Below are 20,381 nucleotides of genomic sequence, written 5' to 3' on the forward strand. Positions count from 1 at the left end.
ATGTGCGATTTTAGATTAGACATTTCAATGCAGACTTTCAGGCTATAAAATCTTTTGCCTTTGCTAATCTTATGTTATGGATTGACATTACTTTTAGCATTTCTATTATTAATCTTCTATTGCTTAATCCTTTCTTATTCATCATCGATTGTTCCTTTACATTTCCCTGGCTGTGAACGCACACAAACAAAGATTAGTATTATTACATTGCTGTATTTTAAGATCAATACCTGCACTTATCTCTATAGGAGGGATCTGGCAGTACATTAGTTTTGTTTTTCCCGATATGACGCAGAGCAACAGGATTACAACAATGTCATTTCATTACTAATTTTAAGAATTCATTCTCTTAATCCTTGCTGATGCGACAGAACTCTGTGCCATTCTTCATCATCATGTCATCTTATAACCTTTTCATGTAATACAGCACCCTGGAGATCTGAAATTGAACAAATCCTTTAGCCTCTGCCCAGCTCTCTCTCTCTCTCTCTCTCACTCTCACACACACACTTTTACACACAGCTGGAGGTGGAAACCTTAAGTACATTTCGAATTAATGATCCATGCATTTGCCATCACAAGCATGAACTCCACCACAAGCGTATACTGCCTTTGTGGCCTAGTTAAAGTCTTGACGTAAGGCGCTGACGTAAATAAAAGCCAACGCATGTTGTTTTCCTCCCTCAGACGCTTTCTGATGATTCCCATTTTCATCACAGGTGCGGGTTAAAAATAAAACGTTTTCATCACAATGTGCTCTACACAGATTCTGTGTCCAGGCCTCTGCCTACAGTGCAGAGGCACATTTCATTCCGGACTGCTGCTTCAAATAGGATTAAGCATTTCACTTGGCCAAAATACTATGATGACTAATTTAGCGCACAAAGGGGGAGAAGTGGGACATAAAACAATTAAAGGGACACAGTGGACACAAACACATCCCTCTGAGAGGTACATGCACCTTACAGAAAATCCATAGTTTTCTATTAAGCATAAATGACATGGTGGTATTGACAATAAAGTAGTTGTGTTACAGTCAAATAAATACCAGAGCTTAAGAAGAAATCATTTTGCCAGCTTTATATAAATGTATTGATTCATAGCGATGTTTACAATCAATTCATCATCATTTAGACTGCATTTAAAAAACAACAACAATACTTTTGTACCATGAAATTATATATTGAACCAAGAAACTGTATTAAATACAGACCAGATGATAAAATACAGTACAGTACAACAGACAGCATTGCATAATAAAGCACCATTAATAAGTTAGGATATGGTATCGATCACATCCAATCATGTAGACACCTAACAGCAAATCCTGGACATGTATCAGTGAGAGCTGCAGAACATAAATGCTTTAGTTCGGCTTTGAAACGCTTTCCGTAAAGACGGTCAAATTGTGCCTCCATGTGGACAAAATATACAACTGTAACATGGAACGCAGAGTACCAACAGAGTTTTGTAAAGACATGGTTTGTGCTGTTGTGCTGTATGTGAGGGAGCCTGTACAACATATCAGCAAAATTGACATCCATGATCTCCTGGAGAATCAGAGCAACACAGAAGATATATAGTCTTCCAAAACCTTCTGTTTCTCTTTAAAAACAGCACCGTCTTTTTTAAGGAGAGATATCTCAGTCTCCAGAGCACGGATTTTGGATACGGTGCTCTCCTCCCGCCGATCCAGTTCCAAGATCTTGGCATGCAAACTCAAGATCTTACTCCAAAGATGATCCTTGTCCGTGTCCGGTCTGCAGTACGAGTGCTCGTAAGCAGAAATGTGCTCTCCAACGCCAGGTCCTCTCTCCTCCGAAAAACAGCCCGTGGTTTCATCCTTGACCATTTCCACAGGGACAAAGCTAAAAGCCTGGCGCAGTGCCGCTTGGAGAGCAGCCGCGTCCACTTCTCCATCGGAGAAAGGGCCCAACGTCTCGCAGCACAACACAGTCACAGTCGAGTCCGCCTGCTCTTCAGAAAGGGGCTCAACGCACGGGGAGAGTGTGTGGCAGGACGCCGCAGCATACTGTATCTCTGAATGAGAGGAGATGCCAGTGTCCGAGGCCAGCGGTGGTTCAGATATCACCTCTGTGTGCTCGGCAACATTATTTGTTGCACTTGACTGGACCTTTTTGCATGCTCTGCTCAAAATGAGAGGCCTCTTACTGAGAGGAGAGTCAAATCCTGTTGGTTCAGTGTCAATGTCTAAAATCGTGGACTTGACCTTGGGGCTTCTTTTAATGGCTGCATCTTTTTTCTCACCATCCTGAGATAAAAAGAAAGCAAGTCTTTATTAGACGGCAATATGCAGCCTGCAAGTAAAAGCAAGTTACATGTTTATACTGAAACTCCGATGGGCAAGAAATTTCCTGAAACTCAGATGAGACGATCAGGCTTGTTGCACACCAAAAACTCTTCTCTAAGCACAAGTGCACATCTTCCGCTTGCAGAGAATGTTTGCAGAGTGAAGTTTCTGAAGATCTTCATACTGGAACTGATGGATGGCGAGAAAAAAAACAAACAAGACATATACATACCTCTTCACAGGAAGGGAAAACAGTCGGGATGGCTGTGTTCTTCAGGTAGCGGATGCCCCATCGTATATCAAAGCAGTCTTCTGTAAAATGCTCGCTGCACAGGTACTGATGTCGACTTGGGGTCCACTCCTCCCGCTTCATGTTGTCCACCCATTTCTGAAGCCTGGGCTTGTCTTGCAATGGAAATCTTTGAGGGGGAAAGCAGAAAGTGAAATGAATAGTCTGACACTTTTAATGGTTTCAAACTGAGGTGCATGAATGTGACACATTACACATGACATACTACAGACATGACATGACTGGTAACTCATCTCAATGCCTCTGTGACTAATATATCTTCAACTAAAGGAGCTAAGGACAACAGAAAGAAAACATACGGGTAGAAGCTAATTCTCTTGTTGTCTTGTCTAGACGCGGTTCCTCCGCGGTTCCTGCAGACTTTCACGGCGCAGTACCGCGGCATGTCTGCGGTGAAACTACATGAAAACACGTTACACAGACACACTCGTGGTTAACACATTTTTTTTTTTTTGAAAACACAAGCTACACCTATTAAACTGTCTTCCGGGTTGTAGCCCTCTCAGCGAAGACGTTTACTTCAGCAAGATAGTTCACGTGATTACAAACTACGTGGAGGGAAATTAAACGAAATAAGATTCCGTGTGTGTCTCAAATAGCGTAACACATCCACAGAAGTACATATATAAACTAAATATGATGTAATTTTGTTGAAAACACGTTTAGGTTTAGGCTAATCGATAATTACAACAACAACAAAAAGAAAATAGCAGAGCAAAGCGAAGCCGGAAGTACAAGCAGTGTATGTTTTGCTTCGCTTCTATATACCTTTGGCGGTATCTCCATTTTCCACGTGCGCACTATATCCACCAATCACAGCGACCCGAGTCACTGTGTTCAGAAACGGACCAATGGTGTTGCGAGTCCAGTCACCGTGTTCAGAAACGGACCAATGGCGTTGCGAGTCGTGGTGTTACAGCTCAGGAATGTAGCTCGTCAACAATCGTTAGCTTTCGTTTCGCGTCAGCTGGAGCTGTCTGCGGCTCGGTCGAGGATATCCTCAGGCTGTTTGTCACCTCCCCAAGTCTCCAGGTAAAATGTATTTTCCAGTACGCGTTACTGTTATCTGTCGTGGTTGGTTTATCTGCAACTGAGAACAAACAGCAGAGTATCATTTACAAGCGCTAACCTTGTTTGAAGTTTCTCTCTTGTGCCACCAAAACAAGTGAGTTGTCATTTTTTTTCCTGGAGCTAACGCCTCTCTGTTGAAACTAGCTCCTTATACACGTCATATAACTCGTAGTCTGTCTTTTCTTTCTTATTATAGTTAGTAATTGAAACCGTGTTTGAAAGCCTTTCCGGAGTAGTGTGTGAAACGTCGTTAACCGAGCTGTCAAACTGCTTTTCACAGCCTCAAAGGTGCCAAAAAACAAAAAACCCCAGCAGGATGGCCACAGCTCAGTCAGTGTTGCTGCTCGCAGTTCATATTCTGCTCATCTCAGAGTTCATCCTGGCCAAGAGAGACTACTACGACATACTGGGGGTGACCAAAGATGCCACTGAGCGTCAGATCAAGAAGGCCTTCCATAAGCTGGCCCTCAAGTACCATCCTGACCGAAACAAGGGCCCGGACGCTGAGGCCAAGTTCAGAGAGATAGCAGAGGGTAAGTGATTTATTTTTAATACCAGATCACTTTCTACATTTGGCAATCAGATGTTTTTGGTAGTTTGTGCAAAGATAAACTTGAGTTACTTGTAAACAATACACTTTGATTAGGGCAATTTTAGATTATAAGTGTAATTAAACTAAGAAATGAGCCAGTGACAGGCTCTTTGGGAATGTTAGTTAAGATGACATAAACTAAGTTGATCATTTCTACCCTTGAGACATAATAATATTAATGGCTCGTCATCTTTACCCCCTTCATAAGGAACATCAACTAACTCTCACAATATAAGTCTGCAATTAAAACCAACCTGTTTATAATCCCCTTTCCATCTGATTCAATTGCATTGTCCTATCTTAACCTGTTTCTAATGTTGTATTCTTTAATTTGATATACTTTCATGTTTTTTTCTGTTATTTGCTGTCTACTCTCATTTATTGTACGGTTTCCTTGGGTGACAGAAAGGCGCCTATGAAATAAAATGTATTATTATTATTATTATTATTATTATTATTATTATTATTATTATTATTATTATACTCTCTTTCCTCTAAGGGAGTTTAAAAAAAACAAGTTTGTTGGGACAGTGTACATTGATGAAACATTTGTGTGAATGTACCAGTCAGCCAAAAAGCTAGATTTCATCTGTTGTCCCTGGACAGATGATACAAAGTCACCATAAAAATAGATTTTTACAAGAGAGATCACGTACAAGCATGCAGAAGAATAACACAAAGCAAATAAAATATTAATGTGAGTAAAAACATCAGTCAGGACATTGACAGGTACTATTTAAATCATTCATAGTGCTATTGCCCATACAAAACTATAAAACAAGGGATATAAAAGTTAATAAAAAATATGGACTAAATAAGACAACATTGTTAGACACTAACTGAAACATTCAAAGCAGAAACATGGACAATAAAACAGCACACACAGTATATGAAACACATTCAAAATGTAAGCAACCTGAAATAACATGCAGAGAGATGAGTACTAATTAACCATTCGTTTAAATAAACTAAATATGCTGCACGTGTCATCTCTAATAGGACATGAATTCAAACATTCTCCCTTTTGTTTGCATTAAATAGATAATAAACATATGTTTGCACAAAAAAATCCCATCCATAACAACCAGCATAACAAGTGATGTAACGTGTTTTTTTCTCTACCAGCGTACGAGACGCTATCGGACGACAAGAGGAGGCGAGAGTACGACCAGTTTGGGCATGGCCCATCGCCAGGGGAGGGCCGTGGAAGTGGAGGAGGAGCAGGGGGTGGAGGCAACTACAACTTCAACCACCACTTCCAGTCCTTCAACTTCAACTTCGACGACATCTTCGAAGACTTTGACCATTTTGGTCAGCAACAGCAACACCAGCAACACTTTCACGCCCACCAGCACCACTCCCAGAATCAAGCCCACCAAAAGAGGCACTTTGACAGCCACTTCCAGGCCCATCGGGAGACTATGAACAGACAGAGACGGTTTCAGCAGGAGGCCTTTGGCAGAGGACTCTTTGATGATATGTTCGAGGACTTGGAGAAGATGTTCTCCTTTAACACGCACAGCTCCAGGACTGAGAACAAATTCCAGGGCTCGGGAAAGCAGCACTGCAGGACGGTGACCCAGCGTCGGGGGAACATGGTGACCACCTTCACTGACTGCTCCTGAGACGAGCAGAAAAACAGCGCTCTACACTCGGGACATTGCTAGGTTTTGAAGTTGTGGTTGTGGAATTGAATGCTAATTTATCACTTGGTGGTGTGTGTGTGTGACTTTTGTAATTTTCTGTATATAATTTCTCTCTGAACAAATATCTAAGCTGGCCTGATAAATGGCTGCTTCTCAAGCAATAACTCCCTCACATTATTACTCATAGCAACGTACACATCTCATGTTGATTCAGAAACCTCCCCATTATTTAGCTTTCCAGATTCATTATGTTTACTTGTGTTCATTTCTTATTGTGGTACAATCTCTCAGACTCAGGTATGGCCTAAGGTTAAAAAAACATTTCATTAAAAAAAAGATGATTTTTCATTTTTTTTCCCTCTTTTTGGTGCAGTGAGGCGATAAGAGTTACTCATTCTGCAGCTCTTTAGGCCGTACTGTTATTGTGTTCTCGACAACATAAACCTTTCGCTAATGTCAAACCAGGCTGGGCTCATTTAAGCATAGTGAACTCTGGATTTGTACATTTTCTCTGTTGGTTTTATTATTCATTAGTTTAAAGATTGTCTGAGATGTGTCTAAATAGGCCATTATCAACTGTTACCTCGTTTTAGTTTCTTCCTACAGAATTGCATCTACCTTCACTCAGTCAGGGTAGGAAAGTAACATCAGTCCCATGACAAATGCTGGTCGACTTAGCCACAGGCAAAGTTTGCGTGCTCTCTCAGCTGTTTTTTGTAACCAGTTGTTTTGAAGGTTTAAAGAAACAACCCTGGGGTCAATCTGCCAGTGAAGCTGAATGGTCTGAGAAGTTCCCTGAACTGATCATAATGTGCAATATTTAGCACCTTTTGCTCTTCATGTTGCCTATCTTCCACATAGACAGTGCTGTGTTAATGTCATTGTCTAATATCCGCACTTTGTGTGTGTGTGTGTGTGTGTGTGTGTGTGTGTGTGTGTGTGCATGCGTGTGTGCTGTGAGTTGCCTGAATGTTGATTGGTTGCATAATGTTTCACGAATGAATAAAAAGTTATACGAGCTTGTGTCTGTTTATTATAATTTATTTATGAATATGACTTATTGTTTCAGTTCATCTCCATATAAACATTGTATATATAATATATACATTTTAGATGTTCATTAGAATTCATTAGTTAAGTAGTATTCTATGGAATTTTCTATCCTTAGGTTACACCTTGAGGTCCTCGGCAGTATTAGTTGTTTGGCTTTGACTGGGAACAGTAGGTGCCAGTCTGTCTCAACACTGTGGTGGCCAGGGTCGAAAAGACCTATTGCTTGCTGACGCTTCATAAACAGACATCTGTGTCTCCAGACTAGAATATGCTGACAGTAACACCTGTATGGGTAAAGACATTCTGTGTGACCGACTCAGGCACTTCTGATGTACTTTGAGAGTGTCTCTAATTCTCCCTGATCAAGCCATCAAGACAGCAGAGGCTCCTGAACACTTTCTTCCTTCCTGACCTCCCCATTGACCTTTGATTCCAGCAATTTCTCCACAACATAGTAAATTACGTAAATGGTAATGCTAATTACTAAAGAGTAATAATGTGTGCTTTGCATTTAATTAAGCGTTGTCTATCAAGCTCTTCAGTCCACATTATAGTGAATATTATTTTTCTGATGCTGCAGTTTGGAGGGTTCACTGGAGTGCATAAAATAATAAGTAAGTCATGTTTTTAAAGGCACAATTGTTCCTTATAGTATAACCATTGCTGTTGTTCAAGTTGAACTCCAGTAGAGGGCGTGCTCTCATAAAACAGGAAGGCAGGGTTGAACTAGTGAAGGAAGAAACCAACTTGACAAAACAAAAGTTACATCAAGCAGACGATTCTGATAAAAATTAGAACCTAGATGAGTTATATCCGCTTGCTGGAACTGGTTAAAAAGAGAAGTTATTAAGCCGCTCTGTGTGTTTCCTCTAGACCTACATTATATTCAACAGAAGATGCTCTAAAGCGGAGATAGACTAGGTATGAGACACTAAAGGATAATTATTACCTTATAGTAACATCTTCCTGTATTGTATCCTTCATGAAAATGTGTCTAACTGTATGCAACACTTTGAATAAAAGCTGGCTGCCATTATAAGAAAAGAGACAAAGGTAGCTGATAGTGAATGTTTTTCAATGTGGAAATTTTGGCCAAATTATGGCAAAACTGCTGATGTCATACAGGCTACACCACACCCAGACATGATTCAGCTAATCCAGGTTGGACAAAGCTCCTCCAACAGTCAAACCTAACGCAACCTGTCTATTTGTTCTCATCAGTTCACAACTCATAGTTATGCGACCAGTTTTTATCTCAGCAGTCGGGTGATTCATCACTCAAACACTTCCTACCTAACTGATTATTTCATGAGAGATTACATGACGAACAAACAAAGAAAAAACTTGGATGTGATGTGAACACTTATTCTATTAAAGCTTGTTTCCAGTTCTTCAGAATACTTTTCAGAATTAATTAGAAGTTATTTTCCAATTTTATAGCAAGTCTAACAGATTTCCTGCTGTTTACCACAAATGCATTTAATCACATTTTGTGCTGATTCATTCTTCTCTCTGTAGCCTCTCTTTCTGGTTTCATGGTATTTCAAGGCAGACGTAACTAATCAATCCCAGACACACTCTCCTTATTAACCCCACCTACCTCACATAACACGCTTCCTTTCTCTGAGTGCAGTGAGAGTCTGCTTGCACGAACAGCCACTTGTTGATTTATCCTGCTAGAACTGCATCAGAACATCCAATATGATACCTTCAGTGACACTCAACAATGGAGCAAAGATGCCTATTGTGGGTCTGGGAACATGGAGGGTAAGGCTGAACATTTTAAATGTACTACATAATGTTTGCAAAGACAGATGGATGCATAGACTTTGTCTCGATTACCTTTGTCTTCATACCTATTACATTTCAGGGGTTCTATGGTCTGTTTTATCGGTATTGCCAATGTTTGATGTTTGATTTAAGTAGTGAAACTGCATTATAGGTAACTGGTGTATATCTTAGACTGACCTCAACATGAACTCTTATAATATTAGCCATAATCATTTTACTGCACACTAACCTCTGCTTGAACAGTGATACCTTTGATATCAACATTCCCTTTTTTTTACATTTATTTCTTACCATTCGTATTTTCTAAGACAGTCATGCACTGATACAAGACCAGAACAACACGCAAAAGATAAATCATAGCCACAGCTGCCACTGAGACATGTTTTACAATGTATTGATGCTTATCTGAATCTGCAATTTCCTTACCCCAACAGTCAGACCCAGGGAAGGTCACCGAGGCTGTTAAGGTGGCAATAAGTTCTGGTTACAGGCACATCGATGGCGCTTATGTGTACCAGAATGAAAAAGAGGTTGGGGCTGGAATTCGTGCAATGATCGACCAACAAGTGGTAAAGAGGGAAGACCTATTCATTGTCAGTAAGGTATGGTATACAGGTATAAGTCAACAAGAACAAATATATTTGTCAAAAAGGGAAATGACAACTTTTTTTGACCCAGTTTCACCTTAAGGCAGTTATCACCTTTTTGACATTGTATTTGTCTGCAGGTCTGGGAGGACGGGCATGACAAGGTTATAAAATGGCATGTCTAAATAAGAGAAATCCCATTTTCCTTCATAATTTGTTCCAGTACCTCCGAATGTGATAATTCATCACATCCGATGAGCACATTTGTTAGTGACTCTAATTTGACACACTAATACTACAAGTTCCCCCACTGGATTAACAGTACGCCCTGCTCTCGGCTGATCAGACTGACATAAACACTGACAGTGTGTTCATTAAAATTCCTGTTTATTTTTCATAGCTATGGTGCACCTTCCACATTCCATCTTTGGTGAGAGGAGCCTGTGAGAAGACGCTTAGTGACCTAAAGCTGGACTATCTGGACCTGTACCTCATGCATTTCCCTATGGGAGCCAAGGTTTTGTTTGCATAATACTGTCCTGTCAAAGCAACAGCTTGCTGCTGGTAGAACTATAAGTGATACTACTTAATTTGCATAAAACTGACATAACAATATGATACAGTGACAGGACCCCTGCCATTAGTACAAAGGAGTCTTTATGAATGTTTATGACTCTTGACTAAATGTCATTTTGTCAATTATGTCTGTCTATTTTAAAGGGGTTAGGGTTAACAGGCCACATAATAACAGTCATAAACATCCATAAAGACTCCTTCGTGTCATAATGTCAGTCTTGTGTGCACTTCAAATAAAGTTTTACCCAATGAGCTAATAAGTCTAATCAGAAATAGGAAATTAAATCATCTCATCCAACTTTATGTTTTCATTTGAACATTTGTATATTTGTGTCTCCAGCCAGGAGATGAGCTTTTTCCTACAGATGAACACGGCCAACTATTATCTGATGGAAGCAACTTCTTGGACACTTGGGAGGTAATTTCAGTGACTGACACACTGATTTTGACACAACTGACCCTCTGGAAGCTTAAATCAAATTAAATACTAACAGATTACAAAATAGGATGCATTACTAACAACAGTATGTAATGTGTCTCAAAGGCTATGGAAAAGCTGGTGGATGCTGGGTTGGTCAAGGCTATTGGCATCTCCAACTTCAACAAAGACCAGATTGAAACTCTCCTTAACAAGCCAGGCCTAAAGTATAAGCCTACCACCAACCAGGTACAAAACAAAACTGTGATTCCACAACATAATGTAGAAAGAACAACACAAAAACTATAGCACTTGGGTGTTCCTCCAGATTGAGTGCCATCCATACCTGACCCAGGAGAAGCTGATCAACTACTGCCACTCGAAGGGCATCTCAGTGACAGCTTACAGCCCCCTGGGCTCCCCTGACAGACCTTGGTGAGAGGCAGTGTTACCTATCATAAACAACGCTCAGTGCTTTACTACCAATTTAAACCATCACTCATTCTTTTCTGTTCTTATTTCCAAAAGGGCTTCATCTGATGAAGCCTCTTTAATGGAGGAACCTAAGATCAAGGCCATTGCTAGCAAGTACAACAAGACTCCAGCACAGGTAAGAAAGAAACAGATATTGTATTGCAGTGGTATTCGTATGTTGTGGTCAGGAGGTGCACACTGTGTTAAATGACAAAGGGAAAAAGTCAATACCAGCACGCAGTGGAGGAAAAAGTTTGTTTAAAAAACTCTAACCATGCGAAATTGAACATTAGTGTTGGGTAGTCATCAAAAGAGCTTCTGGAAGAAGCCTGCATAATGCTTAAATAATGCTTTGCACTTACAAACTCTTTTCTCATCAGGTTCTCATCAAGTTCCACATCCAGAGGAATGTGATTGTTGTTCCGAAGTCAGTAACACCCCATCGAATCAAAGAAAATTTCCAGGTACACCGGTACACCTTACAACTTAAACCAGATGCTGATTGCTTTTGTTCTACTGATACGATGTATTAATGTTGGAACATTTTGGAGGAATTTAGATTTTGGCATTCGGCAAAAATTCTGACTACGTACTTTATAGTTTCATCACAACGGTAGTTATTCATTGGATTCCATTTATGCAGAACACTGAAGTCAGGTTCTGTGGTTTGTCTCTGAGTTGCTTAGCTGTTCTTTATCTTTTAGCTGTTTGACTTTGAGCTGAGCGAAGACGACATGAAGACCATGCTGAGCTTGAATAAAAACTGGAGAGGATTCCAACTAGAATGGTGAGTAGATAGAGAAGACGATGGAAAAAAGAAGAAAAACATGAATTCTTGTAGGCTATAAATTAGGTTGCTAGATTATTTATCATTACTGATAAACTTTTAGTAATGTGCGTTCCTCTTCTTATCCCTACAGGGCCTCAAAACACAAAGACTTCCCCCTGAATGCAGAATACTAACTCATCAGACAACATACACTTACTAATCACTAGTATTGGACCATTTTTGGATAGTATTAACTCAATGAATGTTCTGAACTGAAAGTCTATATACATCCTGTTTCATTGGGTTTATTACTTGATAAGGTGTAAATAAAATAATCTCTGGGTTACACTGTTTGAAAGTGATCACCATGAACGCTAGCTGGCTAATTAAACAGACTACCATGTGGCAAAGTAAGTTTACAAAGCAGGTTAGGGACATATGTCAAGAATGCGTCTTTATTACATGACAAATTAGGCAGTATGAATATGTTTAGGAACGCAACATTCTATTATATAAGATATATTCTCGTAAACCTGTGTCAGTCACGAAAATTTTACACATCAAGTTGACGGCTCCATGTTCGAAAATCAATGTACTCTCTACAGTATCAATGAAAAGCAGCAGTGTTAGCAAGTTACTGACAATATTGATTTTGTTAATTGCTATTTTTGTTTCCTAATAGGTTTATACTGTTTAACCCCTGTACTTACCTCCTGATGTTTTGTGTTTCTGTATGTGAAATAATTCTAACTGAAATTTGCTAAATAAATGAACTGTGCTTGATTATTTCCTATTTGTAACAGTACAACCAACACTGTACACAACAGCATAACACTTTGACTTGATAATATTGACATTTCCAGTTAAACTTATCTCCCCGTCTTCCCAGAATGCATGATTGCTGACTCACACCTGAGATTATGTCTTTTTTAGAAGCCTCAATTTCCTGTCTTTCAGGAGGGTAATAAAAACTTGTCACTGTTATAAGGTTCATGGGGTGGGCGGGTCACTTTTGGCACATGAAACCGAAATGTGGACTGTTACTCGTGACATCACGCAATATATAGAGGTTAATACCTTTTTCTCGTGTGTGTGTAAGCTCCAGCAGTTCGTTCATTCATTTATTCATTTGTTCGTTCATTCATTTGTTCGTTCATTTATTTGTTCGTTCATTCATTTGTTCGTTCATTCATTGTCACTATTTCATTTTGTGCCCCTAATGGTCATTAAATAGCACAATCTAGGATTTTTTTTATTTTTTTTTACTTTCTCCCACAGGACTTTATTTTAGTGCTTAACAAAACAGCTCACACAGGAAGTGAAAGCAACATTTTCGTAACAGGGTTAATACACATGATTAGAAAACGCCTTATGACTCATAGTCATACACATCCAGGTAATACTGGTTCTGCATTTGACAACAGTACTTTTTAATTTTGCAGATAAATATATGCGCTGAGGCACTGATGCCTCTGCAAAGGAGTATAAATAAACCTGGTCACAAACAATGAAAGGAAAAACCAGTTTAGTTACATAAGGAGTGCTTTCAAGGTATGATACATCTCTCGGTGTATCCCATAACTCAGTTTACATTTAAGTCTGGCTCTGAGAATTTACTGTAGGTCATTTTTTTCCCCATACGTGATACTAAAAACACAAAACTAACACTTACTGAGGTGTATGTTTTGTAGATTGCTTATTCTGTTCTTAAAACTAACTCAGAACTATACTGAACATTGGTACCGTGTACGGCACACATTTATGTTCTTCAGTAACTTTAAGTTCTACACGTACCACAAAAGTAAATTTGATTTAACACTAAGACTATGAATGTAAATAAAGAAATCTTGTTCAAACAAGTTGAAATTACCTTTGGTGAAAAGGTCAGAGTTTCTCTTGAGAAATATAACAAGAAAATAAAACATGATGCAAGGCTACACAACCGTTACAAACTGGAGAACAGGAAAGTAGCATTGAGGGTAGAGAAGCAAGCTCCAGCACTCACTGCAAGCCTGTGCTACAACTGCATTTTTCATTTCAGAATTCTGCATTGAACGGATAGTCCTTGTGCTTTGTGCTCCTACAGAAAGAAGAAAAACATGAACATTAAAAAAAGGTTGCCTCAAACACACACAAGATCTTCTTAATATTACAAACAAAATAATAATAAAAAATTTAAAAAAGCACAACAATGTACAATCTCACCATTGCATGGGACAGACTCTCCAGTTCCTGTTAAATCCTAATATAGTCTTTATTTCCTCCTCAGTCAGTTCAAAGTCAAACACCTGCAAAGATGTCAACAACAATCTCAAACACGTGCCAACGGGTAAGTGAAGCAGACTGAGGGTCCTAATCCTAGAAAATATTTGAACTATTTCTCAGCTAATCACCTGGAAATTCTCCTGAATGCGCAGCGGTGTGATCGACTTTGGGATCACGATCAGGTTCCTCTGGATCTGGAAGCGGATCAGGACCTGGCAGGGAAGTTGAAGGGTATTAACACATGAACGTGATTAGAGGTCATGACGTGTATTAACTGTAAGGGTCCATGTGAACTGTACTGACATCTACCACAATTTTCTCTGTGTTCGCATTCACTTCCACTACACTGAGATTGAGAATAAACTCAATTTCTAAATTCAAGTTCTTCTTCAAGAGACAAGAGGAAGAAGCATTCGTCTTCTGTGTTGCATAATGGTTTCAAAATGTTTAGTTCACTTTCATTTTTCATTTGCTTGAGCCCACGTGAGAGCTGTACCTGAGCGGATGTCTTCTTGTGCTTCTCAGCAATGGCTTTAATGTTGGGGTCCTCCAGCAGTGAAGGGTCTTCAGGTTTAGCCCTTCAGTTAAAATACATCATTCGGTATAATTTACATGACTCACACACTTTATTACTTTGACAATCAAAAAAGGTAGACAAATACTGGAACTACTGCAAAAACAGTGAATTAAAGGTGTACAGACATGAAAACTGTCTAACCATTTTTTTCCCGGCACGTTATCGTGACAAAACACAGAGACAAAGAGGAACTACAGTCACAAGTCGAAACTGACCACGGGAATATAACACACATGACGGGATTGACAAATACTGCATCGGCATGCAACAAAATATGACCCACTTTGTAATAGTGTCCTTTCTCGTGTTATTGTGATGCAACTCACCAGGGTCTGTCAGGGGAGCCCAGGGGGCTGTAAGCTGTCACCGAGATGCCCTGAGACTGGCAGTAGTTGATCAGCTTCTCCTGGGTGAGGTACGGGTGACACTCCACCTTGTGGTGCAAACACACAACTCTTAGGACGCAATGCAGAAACTGAGATAATGAACCAAATGAAATAAATACCAAGTAACAAATTATTCAGGCTATCAGAACATACTCTACATCTTATAGGGCTTTGAAGTCATAGATTTTGTTGCTTTGTACAGTTTAAGGTGAAGTAGTAACTTTGTAACTGTCCAGCTTTTGAAATTTGAGTTTCATACATAAATGGTTTCAGTGGCTTCCACGTTTAATTTAGTGTCTTTTCCTCTATTTTTATTATATTATAGTATTAATTATATTTGAGTGTCTCAAACTACAGCACTTAATTTTCTCTAATATATCACTTCCACAAGTTTTGCAAAAAAAAACTAGACACAAGAGAATATTACTGCGACTGCATTAAGGAAAAACCTGTAGAGTCTGCTTTACTTATCTGACAACATTTTAAAAGGGATAAACCACTCATATTAAATATGAGAGTCTTAGTTCTGTGCTTGCTGTGTATGGTGACAGAAGGCAGGCACAAGGGCAGGAGGAAAACGGCGCTGTAATCAAATATACAACAAAACAAGACACTGATGTTGACCGATGGTTTGGAAAAAAAAACAGCAAAAATATAAGGTCACCTCAGCTAATTGGTCTAGCCTGAGGGAGAACTGCTGTGGCCCATTACGAATTAACAAGACATTCATTTCTCAGACCCGATAGGACGAGACAGATACTGCCACTTAAGGCCTCTTGCCCTTTAAGAGCCGCAATCTTGAAACGTATCTGTTCTCTTGCTGCTCAGTAGCCCCGGATCAAACATGCTGCATATGCATGTTAAAAAACAGCAGCTGAGTTGAAATGTGTTATCCATTTGTTCTACAAATGTGTATTCAGTGTACCTGGTTGTTGGCAGGCTTGTATTTGAGGCCTGGCTTGTTAAGAATGGCTTCAATCTGCTCCTTGTTGAAGTTAGAGACACCGATAGCTTTGACCAAACCGGCATCCACCAGCTCTTCCATCGCCTGAGAAATACATAACATAAAAAACAAATTGACCCTCCCCAACGTACAGTACAACTTGCACTAGTCTTAAACCTGTCTCAAAATATTAAGCTGGCTATTATCTCTCCAACTTCTTTCTAACTTTCCAAGATCGTGGCATGTTTTTGCTGTTCGACTCTTGCGTCACTCGTTCGATACAAGTCTGTTTGTTAGTTTGGCTCACCTCCCATGTCTCCAGGAAGTGACTAGTATCATTGATCGTCTCTCCTGCGCTGTCCAGAGGGAACAGCTCACTGCCAGCCTGTAACATGACGAAGGGATTAATGTTCTTCAGGTTTACGCCACATGACTGTGACACTGACAATATGGCGACTAAATAAAAACTTATACAAAAGGTAAGAATGTGTGCCTACCTTGAAACCCATGGGCCAGTGCACTAAATAGAGGTCTAGGTAGTCCAGTTTAAGATCACTGAGGGTCTTCTCGCAGCCTTGCCTCACCAGGGACTTCTCATGGAAAGTGCACCAAAGCTTGGAAATGAAAGAACAGCGAAGCCATGCATGTTGAAGAATCCACTATTAAAACACTGCTTACATAAATGCACATTTCATACATTACGCACCCAAAGCTCACCTTGCTGACAATGAAAAGATCCTCTCTCTTGACCACGCCGTCCTTGATCATGGCGTGAACGCCCTCTCCCACCTCCGCCTCGTTCTGGTAGACATAAGCTCCATCAATGTGCCGGTAACCCGCTGAGATGGCTGCTTTCACCGCCTCTGTGACTTTGCCAGGGGGAGACTAACAGACAGGGATTGTTAGTTAGTGTGGTAAACAAATAGTGTGTTTTTTTTTTTAAACATGGTGTCAGCACACATTATTTAAAAGAAAAAAAAAACAATGCCTTGTGTCTGGGGGTTTAGTTCTTGGGACTATTTGTTTGAAATAGAGCCAAACAATTAGTTAAGTCACACTTTCATTTGGTCCTTTGGGGTAATATACCCTCTGCATTTGATCCAAGCTATCCAAACTAAGTGTGTAGGGATTAGGTTTCATAATAGTTGGTGTCTACATCAACACTTAAACCTGAATAACTGAGACTTTTGTAGGTTACAGTGACACAAAGTGAAGCCTGCATGCCGTGAATGACGTCAGCTCGCAGTGTTACATTACACGTTTGCACACGGCGGTCGTGCCTCTTCTAGAAAGCATTACCCACGGTTTGTATCAGCTCTGGTTGTGCTAAGTAAAACAAACTACAGTTACTTGTAAACTAAGATGCATTTAATGGCGAATTAATTTAGATATAAACGCATGTGTGCAGAGCCGTCGTGTCTTCAGTCATGCATTCTCTTAGCTCACTTAAAAAGTTAACCAAACTAAGAAAAAAAAACTAAAATAAACCCACCTTCCATGTCCCCAGGCCCAAAATAGGCATGAGTGCCCCGGTGTGTAGTTTCACTGTTGTTGCCATTTCTCCGGAGCTCGAGCTGAGCAGCTGAGGCTTCGCGCGGACGTAGCAGCACAGGCAGTGCACGCTGCTCACAGAGAGCTACCATCGGCGATCGATTAGTGATGCCTTGTAAATCATTCAGGCTCTGTTTTCATTTGGCAATCAATCAATCAATCAATGCCTAATTAATTTACATTGACGCAGGAGGGAAACAGAGCAACCAGTGTGGTGGTTACACTTAAGTAAATGTGTTTAATTCTGCTCACATTAAGGCTACTTAAAGACATTTAAAGCTGGTTTAATCAGTAATAATCCTTCAAATTTCATGTATCAATCATGTTTTTGTGTGTAAATCTTAATCTACAGATTAACAACATCTGTCAGCTCAATGTAGAACAGCAAAAAGTGTGTTATTCCCTCTAAAATGCAATGTATGATGTCAAGTATAATGAACACTATTTAAATAAAGTGCGATTACTAATTACTAATATTATTTCAGTGCAACACTTAAGTAAATATACTTAGTTACTTTACCACCACTGGTATTACGGAGGCTGTTGATTTCCATAGATGACCAACCAGTTAAAATAAAACTAAACACGTTTACTCAACTACTGAACATATGTGATGTTTTCAAATTTACATTACATTTACATTAAATGTAATGTTTGTTTTTTTTATGTTTCCAGTGTTCTATGTGTGTATGTATTTCCATATAGCTAAACATACAATGGTAATAGTCATGATGAAAATAAGCATGAATGCATCGCATACCTGTAAACCTCCTTTTAAGTGGCACTAGAGGGCACCATTATCACACTTACCAAACGTGAGACAGCCTCCTCAAAATCAACCAACTGAGGCTCTATAGTAAAATAATCACATAATGTCATACATTAATCTAATATGGGCAGTAATTACAGTGACTGAAATAAGCACTGCTGTTCATTTCACTTAAAGCTCTCAAAAACCTCATGCACACGTCCAATCTTTGTCAACTTTATCCATAGGAAAAATGCTCTTGGAACAAGTGTTCACTGCTGTATATTATGCAGGAGATAATGTTTCTTTTAATTAAGCTTCAGCTTAAGGCGTTATGCTTACACTCTACAGAAAATGTGCACCATTGTGACACACACACCAGCCTTAAATCCCAAGAGACAGCTGAAAGAGGGAACAAATACAAGGTGTCTTTTTTTTTTGTCAGAATCAGATAAAACCTCACAGACCTTTAACTGAGCCATTCAACACTCTGAGCAGAAGATAAGAGAGGCAGAAGAGAGCGATATATAAAAAAAAAAACATACAAAGAGAAAAGTTATAGGAGCCAGCAGCCACTGTGTACCTCACAATGGCTCTCGCTAAAGTTTGTGTCTCTTCTGATCTTCTCCCAGCTGGACGCCTGCTTTTCAGGCCCCTGTCTCCTCTGATCTAACTTCAGACACTGGAGGGCCTTTTGCCGGTCTGCAAACTGTCAAAGTACCCCAGGAATCAAACGCTGTCGCATGCTGTCATGATCAAAGACCCATAGGTAAACTAGACGAACACAGCCACATACAATTGTCATCTAAAAGAGGGGGGAAAGTTTTCCTTTCAGAGGCTCTTATTTGGCCGTCTGCAGGCGGATGCCTTTCCATTGTAGCGACTGCATCGATTAGAATAAAAGGAAAAGAGAAATGTTCGGGCATTTGAAGATACAACAGAGGCCCGGAGTAAAACCAAGTGCATGTCAAGGAAACTTTTGGACAAAGAGTGTAGACTTTGGTGAGGTTTTTCAGAGTGGTTGCTCTAAGAATTTAAAGGAAAAGTGGGAAATATTCATACATGAGTGGGATGGACAGAAAAGGGATGGTGGTGTGACAAATAAATATATAGCTCACAACGAGCTGCTGTCTCCCTTTTCCATTATGTGTGGCCGTAATAAATGCTCAGTGCAGCTGGTGGTGTCCATTCTTTCATAGGCTCGACATCAGATCAGACACTCTACCGGTAAAAACCTGACCTGTCCTGGGGAGATCAAACACCTCATTTCATTTCATGGCCTTTGCTTCATTCTTCCTGCGTCTCTCACTGTCCAACCTCGTCTCTCCCATTGGCCTTGGCTTTGCTTGTCTTTTTCTCTGTGTCTGCCAGAATGCCCTGGGTCATAATCTCCACCCATAAATCTAATGTCGAGTGTCAGCTCCCGCTGAGTTCACTCACACACTCGCATTCCGCACATTCTGTCTGTCGAACAACAACAAGATCACGGAGAGAAATCCCTACGTCATAAGTAAATCATGGTCATTTGTCAAGTGCATTACATGTTCATGGATACGCTGGAGATTACTGTGGCAGATCTGAGACGTCATGAAAAGTAATTCTTCAAAATGAATAATAATCCAATTTATATCTGGATTAGGTAGTCTGTCTAAATTTATATATATCTAAGCAAGTAGTCATTTGTTGATTTACTAATCTGCAATCTGCAATTTTGACAATTCATCAATCATTTTCTAGGTAAATATGACAAAAGAGTTCACTGGTTCAGCCACTAAAATGTGAATATTGTTTTTCTTTGTTCTCTATGATAGATAAATTTCAGATTTTTGGGATTTGGTCTGTTGATTGAGAAAAATGAGCAAAATTTAGTCTTTTTGATTAATCGAGAATCAGAACGAACAAAACATGCATACATATTCTTATGTCTTGCCACTATATGCACTATGTGTTCAAAATTGAACAATTTGTGAGAAATACCTTCACAGATTTGGCTCATACTGTTCATTTATTTAATTTTGTTTTACAGCATTGTGTGTGAAAATGATTCCGATTTTTCTATGGCACTAAATCAGTTGAGGCCATTTGAACATTGTAATATAAGAACTGCTACAATTCATACTGTGCAAGGAAAATTGTCACCACTTCAACCAGCGCACTCTGACGTAAAACTCATCTAATTTCAGACAACAGAGGACTTTAGTGCCATTGGTGTTGGTGTGTGAATAGTCACATAGCACTAAAATCGTGTTAAGGCCTTGGTTGTGTGAATAAGAGAAGCTGCTGCCTCTACCAGAATAGTTCAGGCAATTTATT

General features: G+C 39.6%; 4 protein-coding genes across 5 annotated transcripts; 2 read left to right on the plus strand and 2 right to left on the minus strand.

Annotated features, from left to right (window-relative positions):
- Positions 1-1,065: 1,065 nt before the first annotated feature.
- LOC104932153 (THAP domain-containing protein 5) lies at positions 1,066-3,147 on the minus strand. Its single transcript, XM_019274434.2, has 3 exons — positions 2,921-3,147; positions 2,544-2,730; positions 1,066-2,272 (listed from the first exon to the last, which is right to left on the minus strand). Exons 1-3 carry the CDS (start codon positions 3,004-3,006, stop codon positions 1,559-1,561), a joined length of 987 nt encoding a protein of 328 aa, XP_019129979.2. The 5' UTR covers positions 3,007-3,147; the 3' UTR covers positions 1,066-1,558.
- Positions 3,148-3,501: 354 nt separating this feature from the next.
- On the plus strand, positions 3,502-6,951 carry LOC109136591 (dnaJ homolog subfamily B member 9). 2 transcript variants are annotated; one of them, XM_019274427.2, is made up of 3 exons: positions 3,502-3,653; positions 3,973-4,225; positions 5,410-6,951. In XM_019274427.2, exons 2-3 carry the CDS (start codon positions 4,009-4,011, stop codon positions 5,907-5,909), a joined length of 717 nt encoding a protein of 238 aa, XP_019129972.2. In that variant the 5' UTR covers positions 3,502-3,653; positions 3,973-4,008; the 3' UTR covers positions 5,910-6,951. The 2 variants fall into 2 exon arrangements, with proteins under 2 accessions (XP_019129972.2, XP_019129971.2); XM_019274426.2 differs by having other exon boundaries at positions 3,648-3,786.
- A 1,628-nt stretch (positions 6,952-8,579) lies between these two features.
- On the plus strand, positions 8,580-12,384 carry LOC109138869 (aldose reductase). The gene is made up of 10 exons (XM_019260492.2): positions 8,580-8,750; positions 9,209-9,376; positions 9,762-9,878; positions 10,278-10,355; positions 10,482-10,604; positions 10,684-10,790; positions 10,884-10,965; positions 11,210-11,293; positions 11,534-11,616; positions 11,750-12,384. Exons 1-10 carry the CDS (start codon positions 8,685-8,687, stop codon positions 11,790-11,792), a joined length of 951 nt encoding a protein of 316 aa, XP_019116037.1. The 5' UTR covers positions 8,580-8,684; the 3' UTR covers positions 11,793-12,384.
- A 460-nt stretch (positions 12,385-12,844) lies between these two features.
- Positions 12,845-17,418, minus strand: LOC109138870 (aldose reductase). Its single transcript, XM_019260493.2, has 10 exons — positions 17,262-17,418; positions 16,487-16,654; positions 16,267-16,383; positions 16,077-16,154; positions 15,752-15,874; positions 14,767-14,873; positions 14,360-14,441; positions 13,992-14,075; positions 13,804-13,886; positions 12,845-13,678 (listed from the first exon to the last, which is right to left on the minus strand). Exons 1-10 carry the CDS (start codon positions 17,325-17,327, stop codon positions 13,636-13,638), a joined length of 951 nt encoding a protein of 316 aa, XP_019116038.1. The 5' UTR covers positions 17,328-17,418; the 3' UTR covers positions 12,845-13,635.
- Positions 17,419-20,381: the final 2,963 nt, after the last annotated feature.

This window comes from Larimichthys crocea, chromosome XX (genome assembly GCF_000972845.2).
Source record: "Larimichthys crocea isolate SSNF chromosome XX, L_crocea_2.0, whole genome shotgun sequence".
NCBI lineage: Eukaryota > Metazoa > Chordata > Actinopteri > Sciaenidae > Larimichthys > Larimichthys crocea.